The 23319-nt window shown below is 38.0% G+C and overlaps 1 protein-coding gene across 1 annotated transcript in view; it reads right to left on the bottom strand.

Moving 5' to 3' along the window:
• nav1a (neuron navigator 1a) overlaps positions 1 to 23319 on the bottom strand; it is a 143285-nt gene that overhangs the window by 108584 nt on the left and 11382 nt on the right. The window contains 5 exon segments of the mRNA XM_084097952.1: positions 9456 to 9890; positions 9893 to 10100; positions 10102 to 10125; positions 10127 to 10221; positions 22085 to 22173. Of these exon segments, the coding sequence (XP_083954078.1) occupies positions 9456 to 9890; positions 9893 to 10100; positions 10102 to 10125; positions 10127 to 10221; positions 22085 to 22173 (851 nt within the window).

The raw sequence follows: 23319 nt of genomic DNA, 5'->3' as shown, positions 1-23319 counted from the left end.
TTCTTTGTCCATGTTCAGTCATGCAACCGCCTGAAATTACCTTTGATCTTAAGTCACATGACTTGCAGAGCAGACTGAAAAGCATTAAATAATTATTAAGCATTTCTCACAAGCTTCAGATTTAACTGGTGCCCTTTCTTGATGCAAATGTCTTGGATCCCAAAAAGGAATGTATAACATACTACATCCTGAAACAAAAGACATCAGCCACTGTAGAAGGAGGGGGCCTCCTACCCCCAATCCCACTGCTGCATCTAATCAATTCCACGCAGTTGTTAAGCACAGCTCTCGTTTATGGTAATTAAAGCCTCCCCACTGCATGTGGTAAGGTTGACGGAAAGGTCCAAGACCATTAGACTTCCTGTTTTCCAAATCGGCTCGGGCCCAGAGGACCCAGCTGCAGCCGGGGTGAGGGAATGAGGAAATTAGGGATGCAAATTTCTCCCCCCGTCGCAAACACATTCTCAGGGGGAAAGCTAATGAATCAAGGCTAGCTGGTTAAATGTGGATGGGGGGACTGCAGTACACCTGCCTCCCCCTCTTTACACCCTCATCTACTTGTGATGGGGTGCTAAGAGAAAGAGTTGAAAGCAGCCGCTACCAATTCAGTCGTTCTCTTTTCTCTGCCTATTCAGGGGTATGCAAGTTGATTCAAGACTGTCCGGGGAAAAGCAGAGACACTGGGAGAATTCTAATGGTACATGCTTTGAAACAAAAAGTGGCTTCAGGCCGACAAACAGAGAACCAACAGTAGCTTAGTTGGTGTGTTACAATAATATACTGTGACGACAAAGCACTGGGAGAATGGAAGCTTCCAAAGGAATGGGAGGACTCTACTGTACGTATATTTAGCTCAAAAGAGAACACAATGAAAGAAAGGCTGTAAAGTGTGTTGCATTCTAATGGGATACTTTCTAAACCCACATAAAGAACTTGTCAAATGCTTGCACTGGCAAAGTCACACCTCATTTAAAGGGATTTAAAAATGACCGTTTATCACAGGATGAAAGATTAACAGTAATCCCATAATTACAGTTGGCGTATAATTGGGATTTATGGGGCCCTCAGAAGTGGCTCTAGAACTTGGATTGTGATTTCATGGTCTTTATTGTTTAGAAAAGATTTGGGACATGCAATAGATAACTGTCCAACAGATAGCAAGATGCCATTTAAATACAGTTTCCTGGTTTAATAATCCTCTCAACACCAAAATGTTGAGATTTTGAGAAGACGACTCACGCAGAGTCAGTTAGATCAGATCACATATCTTAATGCAAAGTAGTCATGCATGCTAACCCTAATGACCACATCTTCTGGATCTGCTCCAAATCCATGGACCTCTAGAGTCTCGTGAAGAGGTGAGAATCCAACTGAGGGAATCACAGTTCCAGTAATTGAAACATCCTGTAGAACTTCCAAGACATTGTTGCAGAGTGTCAAACCCAATATTACAACATCTAAACACAAGACTGTGAAACATTTTCATCTCTGAAGTACACTACCTGCTTAAAGTACCATCTAAACCCAAGGCTGCCACACAGTCTCAACAGCTTAAAAGACTGAGAGTGTCTTCCTAATGAGTAGCTGACGCATAGCCTGTCAATAGAGAAGCTAATAGGGTGTAGACCGATGCTTACTGGAACCATCTTTGGCCTTTCTGAGAATGCTGTGAGAGCAGTAAGTGAAATGGACAAACTAAATGGATGTCAGAGAGTGCTAACAGCTCTGAAGACAATTTTTTGGCAGAACTGCACCACTTTTCTAAAAGGTCTTGTCTGGAAAGTGAACAATGTAAAACAAAGCACAGCACTGGCGCTCTTGTTGGATTCATTGGTATTTTACAAATGGTCGATTTCCATCCATAATCATTTTTATTTTCCATGTTTTATTACCAGCGCCGAGGAAAAGATGATGTTTAATTGGTTAATTAAGGTATGCTAGGTGACAGGGATCTAAATAAGGCCAAATGAATCCCATAGGGATGTTAATGTAGTTTAATGGCCTAGCATTGTGCCAGAGAAACATTTTTCACTACTTTGACAAACTGGCTAATATTTTATTAACAATACACTGCGATACTCTTAAATTACTCTGAGTAGGAATTCATTTCAGACTCATTTGTGGTGTAGGGGATATTGTATAGTTACCCACTCCTCCACCACAAGTTTGTTTCATTTCTAGTTTACCCTATGACTCTGTGTCTGTGTTTTTCAACTCTAATCCTTTACTCCAGTCAGGGTGCTTGGAGACAAAGTGGTGACCTCGACAACATGAAAACAGGAAGACATGTACACACGCAAGCACACAGCATCTGGTCAATGAAGGGACTCTTAAATAACAATAGAGTGTCCTGCAGACGCTTCAGCCAAATGGTAGAAGACACACCACGGGAAATGAGAAGACAGACTGGCATATCCGCACAAAATCACAATAATATCCTTGGGGGATAACTACAGAGGAAGAAAACGGTGATGCTCTGGTCTTATAATGCTGGTGTTGTTTCCAGAAAGTATTATAAGACTTCCTTATCTTGCCTCACTCATGTTGCAATCCCATGACACTTTTTGCAAAATCATACAAGAGGCTGAACTGAATCAGAACAGCTGAGAAATTCTAATGAAATAGTCGCCAAAAAAAAAAAAAAAAAAGACCTACTGCCATGACGAATCTGATTTGAAGTTCAGAGATATTCAGCCAAGAAAGAAAAGCAAAGGGAAATATTTCTCACAACACCAAGGCTGGGAAAATTGTAGTGACATTTAAACACAATAAAGCAAGGCTGCAACACTGCATCCACCCTATTGGACACAAGTTTTGGGCCATAATGTCAAACATAATGTCTTTCTTATTGTGACGATTGGAAAAGATGGCTTCCTATTCATGAATGCATCTGACATGGCGAAGGGAAATCCCCTTTTTAAATGTATTTTAAGTCGTTTAGCTCTCAGAGGACTGCAATAATCTGTTGACAATATGTTACTGTGGTAGCTTGTAGTCAAAAAAATATTTCAAACTGTGACACTTAAAGAATATTGCCGGTTCATGCTGTCAAGCTCATTTGACAGCATTTGTGACATTGTTGATTACCACAAAACAATTTTCAATTTCTATTAAAAACGGGTTATTCTGAGGCATTTAGAAGTGAAAGTGCAAGTGAATGGGGCCAAGTTGGCTGTTGAAATCATCAGTTGTTTTAGGGTCATGGAAACAAAGTTGTGAAATACCAATTTACTCAGAAAAGGTTTGCACACATCTTTTTTCCATGGTAAATCACATTGCATATGTCTTGTGTCCATAATACTGAAACAGTATTTTTACATGTATAGGGTCAATTCACTTGCATTGTAAAAGAAGGCATTCATTTCCAAATGCCATTACTTGACATAATCATGATTCTGGTTATGCTAAAATATCTTCCTGCTCAGTGGAACAGTTGAAAGTGAACTTTAAAAAAGTTGCCCCTCAGGGAAAGCTTATTCCACACCACTCACAACTGACCAGAAGCAGTCATGTTTGGTGAAGAATCCCTACATGCCCAAGGGCAGGGAAGAGTGAAGTGGGAGTGATGCCCAAACAACTGCAGGGTTTGTAAACTGACTGGTGCAGAGAAACCTCCAACACCACAGCTGCATCTCTTGCAAGCCTCTCAAGACTTAAGGAGGTCCAACCCAGCTGTTGTTGTGCCCAATTACTACGACCAGCGGACACATTTTAAATGAAGACAGAGTCGTAAAAAGAGGTCCATGTGGAACAATGTTTTCTTGCCAAAGACTGAGCGTAAGTGTTGCTCAATTTCTTCTGAAGCTCAAGGAGGCAAGAGGTGGTGCAATGCTGTTTGACAAACAAAAACATCATAACTCTGAAATGACCTCAGGCCAAAGTGATCCCATCACACCATGTAGGGTCAAAGAGACCAGCTGTGGAACAGGAGACCGTGTGTGGAGGGAACACGAGATCAACCGCTTCTTTCCGCTTTGGGGCGAAATGATTGCTTTTAACAAGGACTCTCCAGTCTTCTTCTTAAAGCAAAGATGAGGAGATCTGTCTGAAAGCAGCTGAGAAGAATATTCGAATGCACAGTACGCATACAGAGTTGTATTCAGCAGAGAAGACACAAAAGTAAATTACCTATTATTCTCAATGATTTAAGAATTTCTAAAATACTCATACTGTATGTAGGGGAGACCATGACAAGATGAGTCACTTTGATTGAATAGGGTCATTGATTAAACAGATTAGGGACTTTATAATTTACAATAATCATGGATTAAGGTGAACCAGTTCTAAATCTGACCAACCATGCATGCCTGATTGAACTATGACTTTGTCACCTGTGTGCCAAAACAGCCATCGTTTTGCTAAAACCATTGTTAATGGAGTAAAGAGAGACATTGGGATGTTTGAATTTATAATGGCTTTATTGACAAACAGCACATCTGTGACAAAAACCAACAATCTCATTCTCTTAGCATGTAAGTGTTTACTCTAGACCAGTGGAGTTTTTAAAGAATTTGAGCGGCCTCACTGTATAGTTTTATACATTGGCAGCTATTGCTTAATGGGCCATTCACAGTTGATCTGAAGTAAATCATTTTCAACAAATTTGGGGCGATATTAGCTTTAAAGACCATTGGCAATGTGACAAAAATACAGTAGAGTTTGTTTGGATACAAGTAAAACAGCACATAAATAGTCACCTCAAGTTTCATTGCCTGGGTTTGTTATCTATAATACTAGAGCAATGATAACTTTAGTCACAATTAGTGACTACTGGGAAAAGAGTTGATTTCTTGCCCTATATTCCAGGCAAACCCAAGATATGTCCTCACATAAAACTGAGAAAAGCTTACACAATCATTTCCCCACGAGTGTTTTAAGCAGCCAACAACCAGGATATACGACAGGAAAACGTAATGCTGTTTATGTGGTGTTTTCTAACGACTGAAAAAAAGCTGTAATGGCGGGGGCCGTCTCAACCGCAAAACAATTAAGGCCTTCAAAAACAGGACTGTGCAACTACTGCACATAAACCACCACTTGACTTGAAAAATAACTGGACATTTGAGCAAGACCCACAAAACAGCTTTCACTTAACTGACATAAAACAGGCTAAATATGTGCATCCATCCAAGAGTTTTAGAGACTATTTTACATGGAAATGTCCTGGAAAGTATTGCTCTTTTGAGAGTTATTTTACTTTGCTTAAATATAGGGCTGCCTCCAGCTCTAGTTTGTTGACGACTAAAACTCAGTCTGTGCTGAACAGGCTGAAACTGCAAATACATGGACAAAACAAATAACCAAAGATTGTTTCGCAATATTTCTTAATGTTTTAAGAGATAAACAAACATTATTTCCATGTTGCATGCTTGCATAAATGAGCAGATTATTTCCACTCCTCCGTTTTGCAGACATGCAGAAATTCGATTGGGACTTAGATTGCATTAGTTGCACGCAGCATGCTGAGGCATGGAGATGTTGGTCATGACAGTAATCACATTATGAATCTGTTGGCCGTCAAAACAGTACACAAGTCATCGACTCAGTACTCACAAAATGGAGACGGTCAGGTTGTACGTGTTTCCATGTTAACAGAGTTTGTCGAACCAAAACTTGACCTTTATTTGTGGTTCCTCTTTCAATTCCTGTTCTTACCATGTTTTGCTATTAAGTGCAATCTGGTCATCAGAACCATGTTTTGGTCAACAGACAAAAAAAGTTATGTTTAATTATATAGTATATACTGTATCTATACATTGTTACAGCACTATAATTTTGTTAGCACAAACTATTGTATACATTACCTCAGTCTTATATTTATGCGACTCCAAGTACCACACATGATGCACACAGCAGAATCAACTCACGTTATACAAAGTAAAAAAGTGTACCATTTTAATATAGTATACCTGCATTATTATACTTGTAGGCATTTGATTTGAATTGCATAGTTTTACACAGTTTATACTGAGCTTGTTGCAATGCTGGTTTCAATGTTGGTATTGCCTTCTCCACGAAGGATATATGTTAAGTGTCATTATAATTTTACTAAAACAGTATCTTGAAGGTATAATTATGCTGCCTACCTTTTAAAACGTTGGTGTTGGTCCAGTGACTATGATGCCTAAAATTGCTGCCTACGTAGGGAGGTCACTAGGTTTGGGAACAGAGAACTAATGATGACCACCACAAATAAAATATACACCTTCCTTTATACATTTAAATAAAAGCTGTATACATAGCTGTATGTCTGTGGTTTCCCTTGAGATCAGCTCTTACACAACCAGACCTGGTTGAAATGAAATCATGCACACTGTGAAGAGGAGGCCTGCAGCATGCTGGGATGTCAGTCAGTTTGACTTTAACCCTTTCGACAATTTCCTGGCTTGTCATGCTCAAGAAAACATAATATGCACAGCAAAACCACTGCATATTAGTGATGGTTTCCTTTTAAAAGGGGCTGCTTGAATTAACAAACCCATTTCCTGTACATTATCATTTCTCTAACTGCCCAATGCACCGGTCTACAGCCAATTTAATGTGGACACACATTTATCGTGCATAACAGCCCAACAATATCACATTCAGGAAATGAGGAAATCCTGTGCCATGACTTACAAAATGCTTCCAGGTCATTGTGCCTTGTCCTAGAGGAAATGGATTAGATTGACTGCAGTCTTGACACGAAACTGAGATAAATGTATTGTTTTATTGTATCATTATAATTGGGCTGCCAAGTTCTACTTTTCTACTTTATTTTGTAGATCAGTACAAGCACAGTAGCCTCACCCTGAATGTGGCTGTCAGCAGCAATCATGTCCAGTCTAGTGCTTCTGCAACCCAGATCTCAAGCCAGGCAGAGATGGAAATGATGATGAAGAAAAAGATAGCAGTAAAGTGCCCCTGGTAAGAAGCTCTCAGCTCTCAGACACACACTTCAATAGCAGAATGAGACACTGAGAATAAATTGTCTCATTAAATTAATAATAATGTAATATGTAACAGTAATGTAATAATCATGTAATAACAATCTAATAGTGTATATAATGTGGACTAAAACTACATACAAGTTAAAACAAAATTAACTTCTGTATTATTTAGCACACATTTTCGAGCGAAACTGAATATTCAATGCAAAATAATGGAGGGTGGGACTTGGTTTCATTTTACTGGATTGTTAAAAGAATTTAAAGGGACATATCATTGGTTAAAAATATTTTTTTGTGCTTTTTTTTTTTTTTGCAACCTAAGTCTTCATTATCTTCATGTGCCGTTAATCCTCAAATTCAAAAGCTATCCTACACAGTAGGATATTTGGTTTGATAAAGCTCTTATCAACACAAAGTACGAAGCATCTGTCAAGTTCCTTATGGTGGTGGTTGAGGAGAGATTCCCTGATATGATTGTAAAGCACTTTGGGGGTACAGTAGTACATATGAAAGCGCTATATAAATGCCTCATTCATTCATTCCTTAAGTATTTAGAAGACATGTTTCGGTTTTCCATCTGATCTTAGTAGTGATTCTCTTAATCCTCCACTGGTGGCTCCCAATTATCACTGTCTAATACCAAAGGCATCTAAGCACTTAAGCAGAATGTTTCCATATTTCCAACTGGAGACCGAATTTACATAATTATAAAGTGTTGGCTTGACTTGCCAGTTATACTGATCAAACTATTTTGAATTGTATCAAAGATGTTGCTTGGTGGGCAGCGCTCATATTTCGACCAACTACGGTGCTGCTTATGCAGACATGACCTTGCATCACCTATCTTAACATTTCCTGATCCTCTTCCCCCACCTTCTTTCTGTTGTTTCCTGTCTCATCTCCTACCAGATAGCTATCATTAAAACTGTAAAAATAGCTAAAATAAAACAGAAAGAATTTATTTTGTATTGGGCAGTACTTCATATTGTGATTGCAAAAAAAGAATCCCTCACAACGACCAGTTTCACAACAACACTTGGAGGCATGGTGCCTTGTGAAATTGAGTTCTGTGGAGTCAAAAGCAGAGGCAGTAGCCAAGCAATACTAATGCAGTCAGTCACACATGCATGTTTCAAACCCCAGAGTGAAGCTTTGAACCTTTTTCTTGCACAGCTGACCCTGGTGTGCAGCACAAGCTAAAGGAATCAACAGTAATGTACAGAGGTCAAGATGTTGAAAAGAATATCAAATCCGGATCAGCTGTACAATATAAGACCATTTTTTCCCCAATTCCACCCACCCCCATCCCTCAGCAGGTGTCGTGCGGCAAGGTCAAAATAAGCTCCAGGGAAGGAAGGGAAATGAGTATAGCTAATAGACTGAATTCCATTTTCTCATATCTCAACTCAATGGATTCACTTCACACCACATCTTTTTGGCTGCTCTAACATTAAAAAAGCAATACACTGAGGCACTACCTTAGAATTTAGACTATTGTTCAGTGTCAGATTGTTGAGAGAGAATTTCTAATTGCTAATCACTTACCATGTTAAATATTAAAGTATCATGTGACTACCTAGCCAGGGAAGATGACTAAACAATAGCTGAGCGCAAAGGTAAATAGCTAATAAGTCACCGCACTGTTAATGTATTCTTAAATAAAAACAAAATGCACAATGTCCATGTGTCGTTGCCATCTCATTCTGAGTCACTGACCTTCTCAAAGAGTGTGACATCCCTATTATTCTCTTTTGAAGTACCCCGGTAACAGAAAGAGGGAGAGGGAAGGGGAGAGAGGAAAATAGAGGGGGACCATCTGTCAACTGCCCAGAGATCAATGGCACCAGCGGCAAGGCTAAATATGTTGCCCACCATGACTTGAAAACAATTCAACCGAGCGAGGTTTATTTTTAAGTTCCCACAATGACATCAAGCATCATTTACTGAACTGTTTCTAGTGTTAGTTTGTTTACATTATTTACAATGATGTGTGCTGAACTAAGGCTTATCATTGATGTAGAATTGGTAAAATATCTGCAAAAATAACAATAGTAAATCAATGTAGCCGTCCAAACCAGCAGCTAAGGATGCACCTTCTGAAGATTAGGGCAGTATGTCAACTCTACTACAATGGTAAGGCAAATATACCCCTGGATCAGTCCCTACCCCCCGATTGGAGCGCAGATTGGTCTCATCCAATACGTGCACAGATGCAAGGCATGAGCTTGCAATGTAAACAAAAAGGGATGCAGCGATTGTTCAATGGAACCACACAGTGTTTGAAATGCAACAATGAAAATCACTAACATGCAGTTGTAGCTTTGAGCCAAGAACAGATGTATGAATAAAGAAAATGTGCATAGTTATGTGAGCAGCACAGGATGAATAAGAAATAGAAAGCGAGGTGGTTGCTAAGCAAGAGCAGGGCTGGGTTGAGCTATAGAGGTGATGCTGGATCCGTCAGCCAGGCAGCATTGCTCATTCCTCAGCATTGCAAGCGGATTAGTGGATCTTATTATTACTTACCCAACATCTGACTGAAGAGAAGCTGCTCCAGGTCCCCAAGTACAGTTACAACCAGTTCAGGGTCCACCTTTAGGAAGGTCTTGTCTCCTTCCTCTGGTTCTGGTGCATCTTTGCCCCCTCCACCTCCACCTGGTGTGGCTGCTCCCGAGGTGCCATTTACAGATTTCTTACCATTAGCCTTAGCCTTGCTGGACAAGATCTCATCATCCGACTTGCTATCATCTGCCAGCTCTTGAGCTTTGCTGATGGGTTTGACCTCAGCATAAGGACCCTTAGGTATCCGACTAGGTTTCCCCAGCTTGGAAGGTGGGTTAAAGGGTTTTGGCTTTCCTAGAAACAGTGAATGTTCCGACTTGGAAAGGTTTTTGGAAAGAGGGATACCCGTGCCAGTACCCCCTCCGGCATCTTTGAGCTTGCCTGACTTGTTCTGACCTGCCCAGGCTTTTCCATGTCATCCGACCACTTGGGCTGGTACAGGTGCATCTTCTTCTCAGCGTCCGTAAGCACGCATAGATTGGTCAAGGACTTTTGCTTGCGCAGGTTGCTAGGAACTGGAAGACGACCCTCAGAGTTTCCTGCTCGGTAGACCTTTAGCTCAGCCCGAGGAGTAGCCTGTGGGAGCCCTGACTTGCCCCTTTTCGCAGCCCATGCCCCCAACTCCTTTGGTACCCCGCCTGGCCCTGAGGGGTCTTGGCTTTGGAGGTTTTGTCAGCCTCAGTCTCCAGATCTACTCCTTGTCCTCTTGGGCTACCCCCAAGCATTCCTCCTGCGTGAAACCATGTAAAGCATCAGTGAGTCAAAGGTTTTACAATCAGGCAAAAAAAGAGACAAGGTACAAGGTTTGCAAGCTCTGTCGCTTGCTGCCAAATCCTTATCACAGGTAGAACTAGCTCTCCAACACACATACAGAAAGACCAGTCAGTAGATCCTGTATTGAAGAGGTAATCCGTGTAGCTGGTGTCTTTAGCATGTAAATCCAGCATCTGGGTCCTCTCAGTTAGACTGCCTCAGTTGCAGCTGCTCTAGTGCTACCCAGTCACTCATTTTCTCTCTCTTTATCTCTCTCTCTTTCTCTCTCTCTCTCTCTCTCTTTCACTCTCCTCCCTTCAGCAGTGTCTTGCTGCTTTGCTGTGCAGCAGCAGAATGACAGAGAAGACAGACGCAGAAACGGTCCCTCCCCTTGCTCCCCGCACTCATTCAACCACACACACCCTCCTCCTCCTCCCGCTTCTCTTCTGGCTCTCTCTCTCTTTCCTCTTTCTCTCTCCAACACACCCACTCTAAAGATGCTATACTGCTCCCCTGCACAAGTGCTATCGTATGAAGGACCTGTGGTTTAAACCGTTGCCTGTCAGCAAGCTTCCTTTACTGGCTCTCTTTGTTCACTACAATGCCCTGTTATCATAAAACCAATAATGTTTTCACTGCAAGGACATAATCACTAGTATTATGCTGTCAGACTTGTGTTGATTTTAAGAAATGTTACATTATGAAAAATGATTTAAATGACTATTTTAGAATATCTAGGAGCTTCTGTAAAAACGGTGTTTGCTGCATGTTTCTTACTTGTCAGAATCCTAAATTTAAATTTTGTCAGTCCAGTTGAGTCACACATTCCAAACATAATTTGCTTTAGAAAGGAAAATTTTGTCAACATCTACGCACACTCATGTCAATCAAAACTGAACAAAAGTTAATATAATAATTTAGCTGGATTCATACTAAATTGGATATAACAAAACTATTAATAATATATTCATTAAAATTATCAATAAAAAGTAATAATATTTTAAAAAGTAATAAAAAAACAACAATATTAAAAAAATATCTTTTTTTCTAGTCATATCTTATCTAATCTGGGGAGCCAAGTTTGCCAGGATTGCCACTGTGCCCTATCTTTAAAAAAAAGAAACTTTGCATGACACTTCAGGCTATAACAAATGTATAGACAATTAGGTTCTGGCTCTGATGTGCCACAGTGAATTACCCCCATGAAAAAAAGATTGAGCTTCGGAAAGAACAACCGCCATTCTGTCAGAGGATGGACCTAATTTTTCACCAGCGTTTGGAAGGGCACGTCACAACAGTACGATACACACAAGACCGCACACAGTTCCTTCCTCTGAAGCCGAAAGGGATCTAGCCATGTTTGAATCAATTTTTGAGAGTGCTCTACTTAGTTCTGTCATTTCATCTCAACAAGGCCAAGCTCTACCAAACAGACCATCCAAGTGGAAATAACTGACCTCATACATCTTAGCTCAAGGACACAGGGTTGATAAAGCAAACTCAATTAATCATTCTCTCTGTATTCTTATCAAGTTTGCAAATAAGGCACTACTATTGCACTTAATAACATAAACTCAGCTTATGTCTCAATATTTATCTATCAGTCAATCAATAGGCTTAAGTAGAGTGCATGCTTTCAGGGTAGTGCATTACCTTATCCATTAATTAATATGCATAATACGTCCATTTCTTCCTATCATGCACTTAATGCATTAATTCCTGATGGCAACTTAAAAACCAGTACTAAACGAGTCAATGAGAAAATCGCTGAACAAAGTCTATGAAAGTTTCTGAAATATCTTTTCAGTTTTTTGGCGGAAATCCAAAGGGCAAACAGAAATATTCAAATGCAGCAAACAGCTTTAAAGGAAAACAGTGTTGGTGCTACCCTTTAGAGACAGTTATGAACAGTATTAAAAAAAAATCATTTGCATACTACTGGTCAGTCAGTCAATTACATTTCTGGCCCTTTTTGAAAACCACAGAAGCATTTAAAAATACATTTTACAACAACAATAATAACACAAACTACTCTTAATATATTCTGAAGAATTTCCCACTAAAATGGTCTGATTAGTTTTTAGAATGTTGCTATGAAGTTGCCATGCTCTGGGTAGTTGCTAAGGTGTTGCTAGGTGGTTGCTTGCTCAAAAAGCCCATCTCAATGATATTCTGGTCTCTAAATATGGCTTGAGTCTCTCCTTCAGTGCAAGATTTTGTGCCTGTTTCATCATAGGAAAGTAACAGTACATGATTTAAAGTATCATTCCATTTAAAAAACTAGTATTTTCACCGAATGTGTTAACCTCATTCTAACTTCGTATTTCTAATGTCAGACGTGATTCAAGGAGGCAAACATATCCAAACCAGCAAGCTAGTCCAAAGTTCCTCCCAGTAGAGACATTAATGTCACACCAGATATAAAGTGGAAGGAATAACACACAGAGCTAGATCTGTTCATGGGGAAGCCCTTGCTTATAAACAGCACTCTGTTTTGACCATGGGCTCAAGATAGCGCACTCACGTAAATTTCACCACAGGTCGCCACCTCGTCTCTTACTTGTGGGGCTCCAACACTGAGCCGACTGTCCTGTGCTGAAGACCCAGACACCATTGCAAAATTGCTGGACAAACTTCAGAGTAACTCAAAATTTAGCTTGAGTCAAACATTCAAAGTCAATTATATGACCATTTGTCACTTTGTAACTTTCCAAAGATATTGCTGTATAAGAGTGTCTTGTCAAACGTGTATCAAATGATTGTATGTGGAGGGAGTTTCAAAACCTTGCCTAAACCTTTAGGCCAATCCTATAAATTATTAAATTGTAAAAATAAAATATTATTATTAGACATATTAATATTAGCTGTTAAAATACTGTTAAAATATATTTTCTATATATAAAAATATATATATTTTAAATATATTAAATATTAAAAGGAGACATTTTGGGGACATTACTTGTACATTTCTCTACACTGTATTATTTTTTTATTTTTTTCATAATTAAAACATTGGGTACATTTTACAACAACAAAAAAAGAATATTATATTGTATTGTTATGCCTTGAAATCTGTTCTGTAATTTCCCCATAGGGAGAATTAAGACACTGCTACTTAAACAACTTTCCAGAACAAGACTGCACTAGAACCTTTAGAGAATTATTTTATAAAACAAATTTGCCATCACCGTTACCATGGCCATAAGTGTCCAACATTTCCAAATATGGAAGCAATATAAAAGACAGAGAAAGCAAAACTTTATAAGGTGATAATATTATGCATTAATTTCATTCAGCTTTAGCCAAAAGTTCTGTCTAAAATTCACATAACACTTAGTTGAATAAATCTCTTTGGCTTAAAGTAAGCATATCTGTTTACTGTTTTCCAGTTGTTAAACCTTTCTTAAAAAGGAAAGGTCTATTACTGATGGTTAAACTACACCACACCCGAGTATGACTCAGTCCAAGGGCCGATGTTTCCAAACAAAGCCACAGAGACCAGAGGAACTAGGAGGAAATCCTCTCTACAAGCCAGACTAATGCTGGGCCATAGATTCACGACCTCTACTTCACTGGCTACCTACTCATGTGTTCTCGTATGGCTGTGCGTCAATTCCTGTAATACCCTACACGTACTACTCCCTCACATACTAAGTTCTTTTTATGTCTGTAAAAGATGGTTATTATAGGAGATAGAAGCACATTTCTCTCTACTGTGTCCCACTCAGCAGTGTAAAGTGTTAACTTATCATGCTATCTGTTTTCTCTGTTTTCAAATAAACTGCAATGTTCTACTGAATTCAAAAGAACACGATGACCTTAAAGAAAGACACTCCCGCAGGCTGTCAGGCAATGTTCTGAGACAAAAAAAATAAAAAAATTCCAGATATGAAAAAAAAAAGCTGCAAAGTTAGCTGCAAAAAAATCATATTCTATTCTATTCTATTCTATTCTATTCTATTCTATTCTATTCTATTCTATTCTATTCTATTCTATTCTATTCTATTCTATTCTATTCTATTCTATTCTATTCTATTCTATTCTGATATGATATGATATGATATGATATGATATGATATGATATGATATTATATTATATTATATTATATTATATTAGGCCCTGAATGGAGTCATATCTGATTATCTGATTGGCCCACGTGTTACAAGAACATGTGCATTAGAATGCAATTCTTACTTTACGATTAGTGCCAAACTATGATGTCTGCTCCCTAAATGAGCACTGCTCACTCAATGGGTTTTCTTTTCCAAAGCACTGACCCAAAGAGACAAAGCAGGCATGAAATGAGCCGAACACATTATTAAAAATGTCTTAATGCGTGTCCTTGTGCGACTCTTATACAGTTGTTGTCAGGCGTTGTATAGGAATCGCATGACAAAGGAGTAGAAAACAAAATAGTCTTTATTATAACCCATTAACTAAAACTAAGTCATTTCACTCGGCGGCCATCTTTGAAATGCCTCTCGGGCATGAAAGTGCAACTCCTATCTCTTTGAATAGGGAAACATCAAATTCTCCAAAACTGTTCGCCATGCTTACGATTAAATTTGAAATCACCAATGAAATCTGACAACAGTTTCTAAAACGCTCGAAAACAAAAAAAATCAGACTGGATCAAGCTAATACACAGTAGAAGCTCGCGTCTGACTGTTTCTAGGAACCGGAGCTTCTAACGGCAGCTGCGGTGACGCGATGACTTTACCAATCGGCGATTGGCTCTTATTTAGAAGGCGGGACTTATTCCGCCATATTGAGCGTTGCACTTTCCACCATTCAAAACAATACGAGTGACGCGTCTTGTTTTATTCTATAGTCTTTGCTAAAACACAGGAGATCGCTGGAGAATAATGTAACACAACCACTTAGAATAACATAGACAATGGAAAACAGGAAACTGAAGGCTTAAAGTCTCCCTGTAGTCAATCATTTTATCCCTTAAAATTCATCTTTGATCACCAACATGACATATTTAAACATTTTTCCTTGAAAAAAATGTCTTCATGCCTTATAATAGCTTGAATGTAACTCCACACCCTTGCCTCATTTAGTATACGCGGTTCTATGAATATGCAAATTAGCCCCGCCTCCACTCACACACACACCAGCTCAGAGATCCACTCGTTGACGATCACACATTGATCTGATTGGTTACAAGGTAGTTTGTGACGCCAGCGATTTCAAACGCGTTTTTGAGACTGTTTTTTGTTCACTGCCGTTTTAAAGAGAAAATATTCAGCAATGGTGTTGACTTATGAATTTGCACATGGTTTGTCTTAAAGCATATTGAAAACACCACATAGACATATAAACAACATTAAATGCTTGATTTTCACCACAGGAGGACTTTAAATACATAGGGATGATTGACTGAAATAGAACAGGTGTTAACTAATTAAGAACCATGGAAACTAATTAGCAAATCAGGCAGGCAAAAAAACGGGAACAGAACACAGAGCAAACGAAACCAAATCAGATTGCATGTGACAGTGGTCTCATGAAATGGAAGTAATGTAAATATCTAAGTTAATGACTAATCATGTCTGTCACTGAAGCATTCTATATCTTGCTTTAGCAAACGGCGATATCCCGTCTGCGCTGCTGTTTAATCTCTATCTGTGTCTCTGCCATGGTTGGTTAGCCCCATTTCGTAGGACTAGGATGTATCACTGCAGCATTATTATCTGATGACCACTGTGATCACTAGTGACTGATTTAAAAGTATGGCTGACCTCTTGTTATCTGACTTGGTCCAATTTAAGGGTATAAACACCTGGATTGATTGCCAGTATAGAACCTTTATTTAAGAGTGTAGTGATCTGATAAAATCACTCAGATCACCTAAGCGACCACATAGCCAGTGTTGTTATTGTTCATTAAAAATTAAAACCATTTTTGTTAATTGAAATAAAGCTGAAATAAAATATAAATATTAGATGGACAAACTTAAAAGAAAATGACAAATGATGCCTTGGCAACTACTAACTGAATAAAATAAGTTTAAGTTGAAGTACTAAAATTATAAAAAATAAAAATAAAATATTAGAAATATTTAAAAACTATGGAAGCTTGTTTCCGCCATGGAATAAAACTATTTAAAAGATAAAAATTTAATAGCGACTTTTATCTTGCAATTATGCCATTGTGAGTTATAGTCAGACTATCACAGAATAAAAAATAAAAAAGATAATTGCGATCACGCAATGTGATCATGCAATGATTTTTATCACGCAGTTCTGACTTTATAACTCGCAATTCTGAGAAGAAAAGTCAGTATTGTGTCGCAGTTGTGAATTTTTATTCTGTGGTGGAAACAAGATTCCATAAAAAAACTAATGACAAAAGCACATTAAAAATAATAAAATGTAAACTTAAATTGAAATAAAAAATATAAAAGAGCTGAATTTAAATCAATAAATACACTAATAATATATAGACAAAGCAACGCTCATGGGGCGCGTTTCCCAAACACTGATGTAACGCGCTGCTTAACTACCATAGTACAATGCATCATTGAAGAAATCAACTAGCTAGTCAAGACCCGAAACCATATTGTCCAACCCGATCTCACACCAATTCATACGAATTTTACGAGGTGGCTAATTTGTACCAATTCATACGACCTCACTCGTACAAATTCATGAAATTTTGCTGAAAAAAACCCTGACCCCGCCCCTAAACCTACCCATCACTTGGGTTTAGGCATATTGGGAATTAGCCACCTTTTAATCACTCGTACGAATTCGTGCGAATTGGTCGTGAGATAGTGTTGTGTATTGTTGCAAATTCGTCGTTCAACCACATTGGTTAATAATGTCACACAGATGGTGGAGTAATAACTTCCTTAAATTAATACATTTTGAGATCGAATTAATGCTAGATTTTTTTATATAAACTATCAGCATTTGATAATTTATTGATTACTGGCATCTGATGACTAATTCTCATTTCCAGATTCAATCATAGGCTTGTTCTTACGTACTAGAGTACGTATACACATGCGCACCCTTCAAAAACTACGCTTTAAATCTCTTGACAAACTAAAAGACGTAAATATATTCGTAATAAAATATATGTCAGCTTGCTTATTTTGCTGAAGATAAGGATATACTAAGTCCACATGTCATGCAAACAAGAAACTATGTTTCTAACCACAGGTCGAATTTTGCGATGCTGTTTTGCGGATGTTCGTTGAAACTATAGATTCGGGAAACACCGACTCAATGAACTATGCAGAGAAGGACAGAACTTGTGACCATAGTTGGCTAGCGATGCTTTTGGGAAACGCACCCAGAACACCCTAGCAACAAAGCAGCACCTTAGTAACTGCATAGCAACACCCTGGCAACCACATAACAAATTGAAATCAAAATGTGAATACATTAATAACAACATCACAAAACCATAGCAATCACCCCTGCATTGTGGGCACTGACTTTTGCATGTGCAAACACCACTGTTTTCTTTAGAAAATACAAAAGCCTTGCTAGCATGCTAACATTCACACGCTTTTACTAAAACAAGTGTGCATGCCAAATTGAGCATAAAGATACACAGCCACAAATGCACACCATCCATGTTAACACTGCCCATTACACTCTTCACTCCCGGCATCAAGACAATTAGCATTTATAGTGGCTTTAGTTTAAAGTGTCCTAAGAGCAACTGATTTCCAATGCCCAGTCTCAAGTATCAACATGATGTGAGATTCCATTTTAAGAAATGAATGTTCCTCTCTGTTTGTACAAACAGTCCATGTCAGGGTTTATGAGGTGCGCTAAACTTTTCTCAGAGAATCTAAGCTTTGAAACAGGTTCAAAACTGGGATTAAGATCAAGCAAAATAAAGTATATTAAAACAGTGAGCGACTGGGGTGCCAAAACAAACGATTAACAAGCAACAGGGATAATTTCCTCAAATCTGATAGGCTTCTGGGTAAACATGTGTTAATAGGGTTAGCTGACATACATTCATCATTATGTATGTGTATGTAAAGCAATTTTTGATGTCAATTCACATGCACTCTAGTTCACTGCAGATTCTCAAATTCAGCAGAAGAAATATACAGTACAGTATATATTCATGCTGGAGAAGTCAAGCCTGGAGAGTCAACTTTAAAAAGAGGCCAGTGCTGATTTGCGATTTGTCTTTCCGCCAGTGGGTCAGATTTTGCCTCCCTCTCCTTGCCATATGCTAAAAATTAATTTGGCCTTGATGCCTGCAATCTGCCAAAAACGTGCAAGCATAAACGCTAAAATCAGGATTTTCTCCCAATTAATTGCCATAAAACCAGATCTGGCAGCTTTTGGTCTTCTATCCTCGAAGCATTTACCAAAGCTGCCATGAGATTTAGGAAAATCCCGAACAAAGGAATTACACTTCATATCTAATGTTAAAATGGAGTTCACATTTGCAAATATAATAGTAGGTGAAATCCAGCATCAGCTTCTAAAACTGCGACCTTATGCTCATCCTAATTCGTTGGTTAAAGGTGAACGTACAGTATACGGAAATTAAATGGGCATCTAGTTTTGCATTTTTAATAAAAGTAATGTTCAAATGAGTAAAAAAAGTGGCAATATTCAGAACAGAGTATTAGCATAATGCAGAGTAGGCCTATACACAGAATACTGCCTACTATATTAATAAAATGCATTATGCAACATTAGACATTCAAAACAGCATTATCCTAAAATGTTGTCACATATGTAATTCATGTGCCATCCAGTTAACACCTTGGAAATTAAAATACTGGCAGTTCGATCAATTAATGAATGAAAAAAGACAACGTTAGAAATATAATACTATCTTACTGAATATTGTGCAGTATGCATGGTTTACTACAATTTAAATAATAATTATTAATATTAAATGTGTGTGTGTGTGTGGGGGGGGTCTTTTAATTGGTCTCTGATCAAAAATCTAATATAGTGAATTTACAAATTTTCTTGCAAAAATGTTATTTTGTCAGATGCTATCAGCTGTTACTTTTTAGAAGGTCATCAATGAAGAAACTTGAGAAAAAAAGAAAAAAAAAAGAAGAAAAAAACCAAGGCCTGCTCATTCTGAACATGAATGGCCATGTTTACATTTTCACCCACTCCAATAGAGTGCTGCAAGAATTATGTATTCAAAAGCCAAAACCAATTTTAGCATTTCCAGTTCCATTGTCCCGAAGGGTTTTTGGACTGAAAAAATGTCTGTGGTCAACACAAGTTCAAGATATTTTCATGTTTATTCAAACGACATACTGTAAAATATGATTATTTTTTTTGAAGACTGAAAAAGCTGAAGCCTAATGATGGTGATGTTGAAGTCATGCAACCTTTATGTATTTTGTTTATATCCTACGTTTAGCTTTTTACATCTGCCGATTGTATTTAAGATTCAGAAAAGTTTGTGAAGATTATCAAACTTTTGTTGGTCACTGACCTTGTTTTCTGCGATAATCCAAAAGCCAATGGAAAACCCAATTGGGTTTTAGTGGAGGGCATCAGTGTGATGCTAACGTACAGGTTGGCCTACAAGAATACGTCATCACTGCTGCACTCTATGAAACAACTTATGAAACAGCATTAGCTCTGAATTTCAGATGTCTGTAAGTTTGTGTTTACTACCTACAAACTGAAAGACACAGTCCATCATGTGATCTCAACATGATGGCTACTGTGGACACTCCAATCAACTTTTTCTAGGCCTCTAATAAGACTGACACCATTGGCACAAAAATAAAAAAAAAACTTCAGATGTAATGCTTCAAAGTTCAAGAATCAAAGCACATGTTTAGTGCAGTTCTTGACCGTGTGTGTGTGTGTGTGTGTGTGTGTGTTAGAGTGAGAGAGGAGCAATGTATTATCAGTGTACATTTGAGTGTGTTTGAGTATCAACCATCTGAGGGGAAGGAAGCCGGCAGATGTTGAAATGGGAAAAGTGTAATTCAATCTGCAGATCAGCTTTTGTCGATTCTCAGGGGTGGATCTGATCGCAAACCTGATGAAACCCTTGAGCCCACTCACCATAACACTTACACTTTCAGATCACTCATCACTAACACACATACTCACAACACTTAGATCATTCATCGTCAGTTCTCTCTCTCTCTCTCTCTCTCTCTCTCTCTCTCTCTCTCTCTCTCTCTCTCTCTCTTCATTTCTTAATACTCTGGGTTCATAAACACTGTTAACACATTCCATTAGAAATATAACCAACATATTACAGCATACCAAAAACACAGGCATTAGTTAAACATTCAGGTTAACATTTGGCTCTTTAATTGTTCTTTAGAGTAGATTAATTTTTACCAAAGACTCATGAATCATTGTTATACTTGTTGAGAAATTGCTAGGTGGTTGCTTTAGGCTATTTTGGGTAAAAGCAACACTTGCTTTCACAAGCTAAAACAAAGCATCTTTGGAGCTTAAAAATGTTCTTCTATGGCATCAGACTGTAAACCCCTTTTTGTAACCTTTATATTTAATAGTGTAGAGTACAGCTGAACTCTCCGTCTGCAGTTGGGGTGGTCTAGCTGGCTTCATGTCTGTCTGAGTGAGGGTCAGAGTAGGCCAGGCTGTCTGTTAGAGCAGTGGGGTGAAGACGCTCTTTGTGAACGCTGCATTCACTCTCTTTGCAGGGAGTGGAATCCTGCAGCTATCGCTCTCTTCGCCTGCTTTCTCTCACTGCGCTACGCACCCACCGCCACGGGCAACAAGGCACTCAGAGATGGAGAATTAGGCCACAAAGTAGAAGGAAGGACAGATTTAATGCTCTCTGTCCTCAACTTTCAGGATCTTTCACAGAAAGATCAAAATCTTTCCTTTAGTTCAATCATTCACACCGCAGTTGAACGTGGCTCAAATCTTCCTTCACCACAATATTTGGGTTTGAACATCAAAAATTGCTTGGAATTTAAAAAACTAATTCTGGGAAACCCAATATGGGAAATCTTAATTTCAAACTTAAATACATGGAATTAAATCAAATACATATCACTTTTTTTTTTTTTTTTTTTTTTTTGCAATATGATTAAGTGAAATTTCAGAAGTCATGTGTGAAATATTCATTAAAAATATATAATGATGTACATTAGGTCACAAATGTGACACTTGCTTTTCATGAGTTATAAGTTCAAAGGACTTTAATTAAATCTATTGAAGTCATTTGAGTTTATACTAGTAATTATCATATTATATGCTCTTATAAATTTTATTAAAATATTTATATATATAAATAAAATATTTAATTAAAATATTTAAAAATATTTAAAATAAAATGTATAAAAAATACAAATATATATATTTTCTTGCATCACACTGCTTTTTGCTGTAGTTCTTCAAGCATTTCTTAATGTTTTAAATAATAAAAGGGCATAAATGTAGTAACAGCACAGTAAAAACATGGTAAAATTCAAATGTTTGCATATTCATTCAAGTTATGACTGTTTTATAAGATTACATTCCAACGGGTCCAAACGGACCCGGGGATGCAACAGGTGTATACATTTTTTTTTTTTTTATGAATTACAACTGTTAAGACTGGTGCCTGACATATAGTACATTTATTGTACATTTTATTGAGATTTTTGAAATTAGGTGCATGTCAGGCCAGTGTGTTTTATGCATCTGGGTCAGTTTAGGAGCATCTCATATTGGTCATATTTAAAAGGTCACCAAAAAATGTTTTATAAAAAAATAAAAATGGATTTAAACACATCCAGATCACTTTGGCTTTGTGATGTGAATGTAAACTAAAAAGACTGTTGGTCATTTTGATTAATATTAAAGCCTATGCAAATTATAATAAACAAAGGAGAGTGCAAACAACTCACCAGTATTGAGGTCATCACAGCAGACTTCTATTGAGTCAGAGGAACAGTCGCTGAAGTCATCCAGAGATATGTCTTCCTCAATCTGCCGCCTTTATAAAACAAAATGAAAAGAATAAGACAATTAGACACCGTGCCTTTCCCAGAGCCTCATAACCAAAAACCAACTCTGCTCCTTGGAAATGTGCAAATATGCAGGTGTTATTTCACTGAAAGCCAGCCTAGAAGTTCAGACGCAGCATAATTGGTATTTTACAATCTGAAAATAATCAATGTTCAGTGCTATTTTCAAACAGCAGCTTTGTCACTGTAACGGCTGGTTTGTATTCAGTTACTCTATCATGGCAGTGGCCCTGATGCCAGTGTATCCTGTGCCCACCGGGTGTCCACTGCACTGACTCATTAGAGCAGATAATTCTGAGAGTGTTCATGCTGGCAGGAGAAGCTTTTTAACCATCTACTGTGCCCCAGAATTCCCAGCAGGCATACAGAGGGCAAGAGCGACACAGTCTCTGAGAGCAGGACAGAAACTTAAACCGCTTCACTGATTCAGCGCTGGAAAGATTACGAGTGGAAAAGGAGGCTAATCTGTCAGCGTAAGTGATGGCCTGTCATATTGGTCAAAACTGGATGAAATGGGGAGAAAAAGAGTGAAAGAGACAAAAGCGACAGAGAGAGAGATTGGGCTGGGCAAAGACAGGTGTGAAGACAGATAGAGGGAAGACAAATTATGCAGCAGCAGAATTGAATTGCTGGAGAAATAACAAACCATGTAATGCAGTACATGTACAAACCGTTAAAACAAGACAATTTGACAAACACATTTCGAAAACTGAAATGCCAATCAAAATAAATAAAATAAGTCCCTGATTAAATTTCTTACACACTTGCTAGTTAGAAGGATATTGTACGTTTTCATATAGTACGTTTCTGCTAGATTGGGAATTTCCATTGTTGTTCATAAAAATAAAATAAAAAGAATTTTACTTGACCTGATCATTTTTCTTTTGGACGTTTCACACTTGCAAGTGTTAACCTAAGAATCAATGTTAAAAACATCTTAATGTAATCCTATTGCAATCCTGACTTATCTTGAGTGATCTAAGTGAAATAATACTGAGGAGTCGGGTTTCAAGATTTTAGACTCTCTTTAGATTTGTAAACCCTGGGGTTTGTCCTTATTTGCATATTTACATGGTTAACAATATTCTATGTCTCAAATGTAACTGCTTTAATAA

Source organism: Abramis brama (assembly GCF_963993115.1).
Source record: "Abramis brama genome assembly, chromosome: 22".
NCBI classification, from domain to species: domain Eukaryota; kingdom Metazoa; phylum Chordata; class Actinopteri; order Cypriniformes; family Leuciscidae; genus Abramis; species Abramis brama.
Note: the sequence above shows the minus strand (reverse complement) of the source record. Positions and strands in the feature narration are given on the sequence as shown.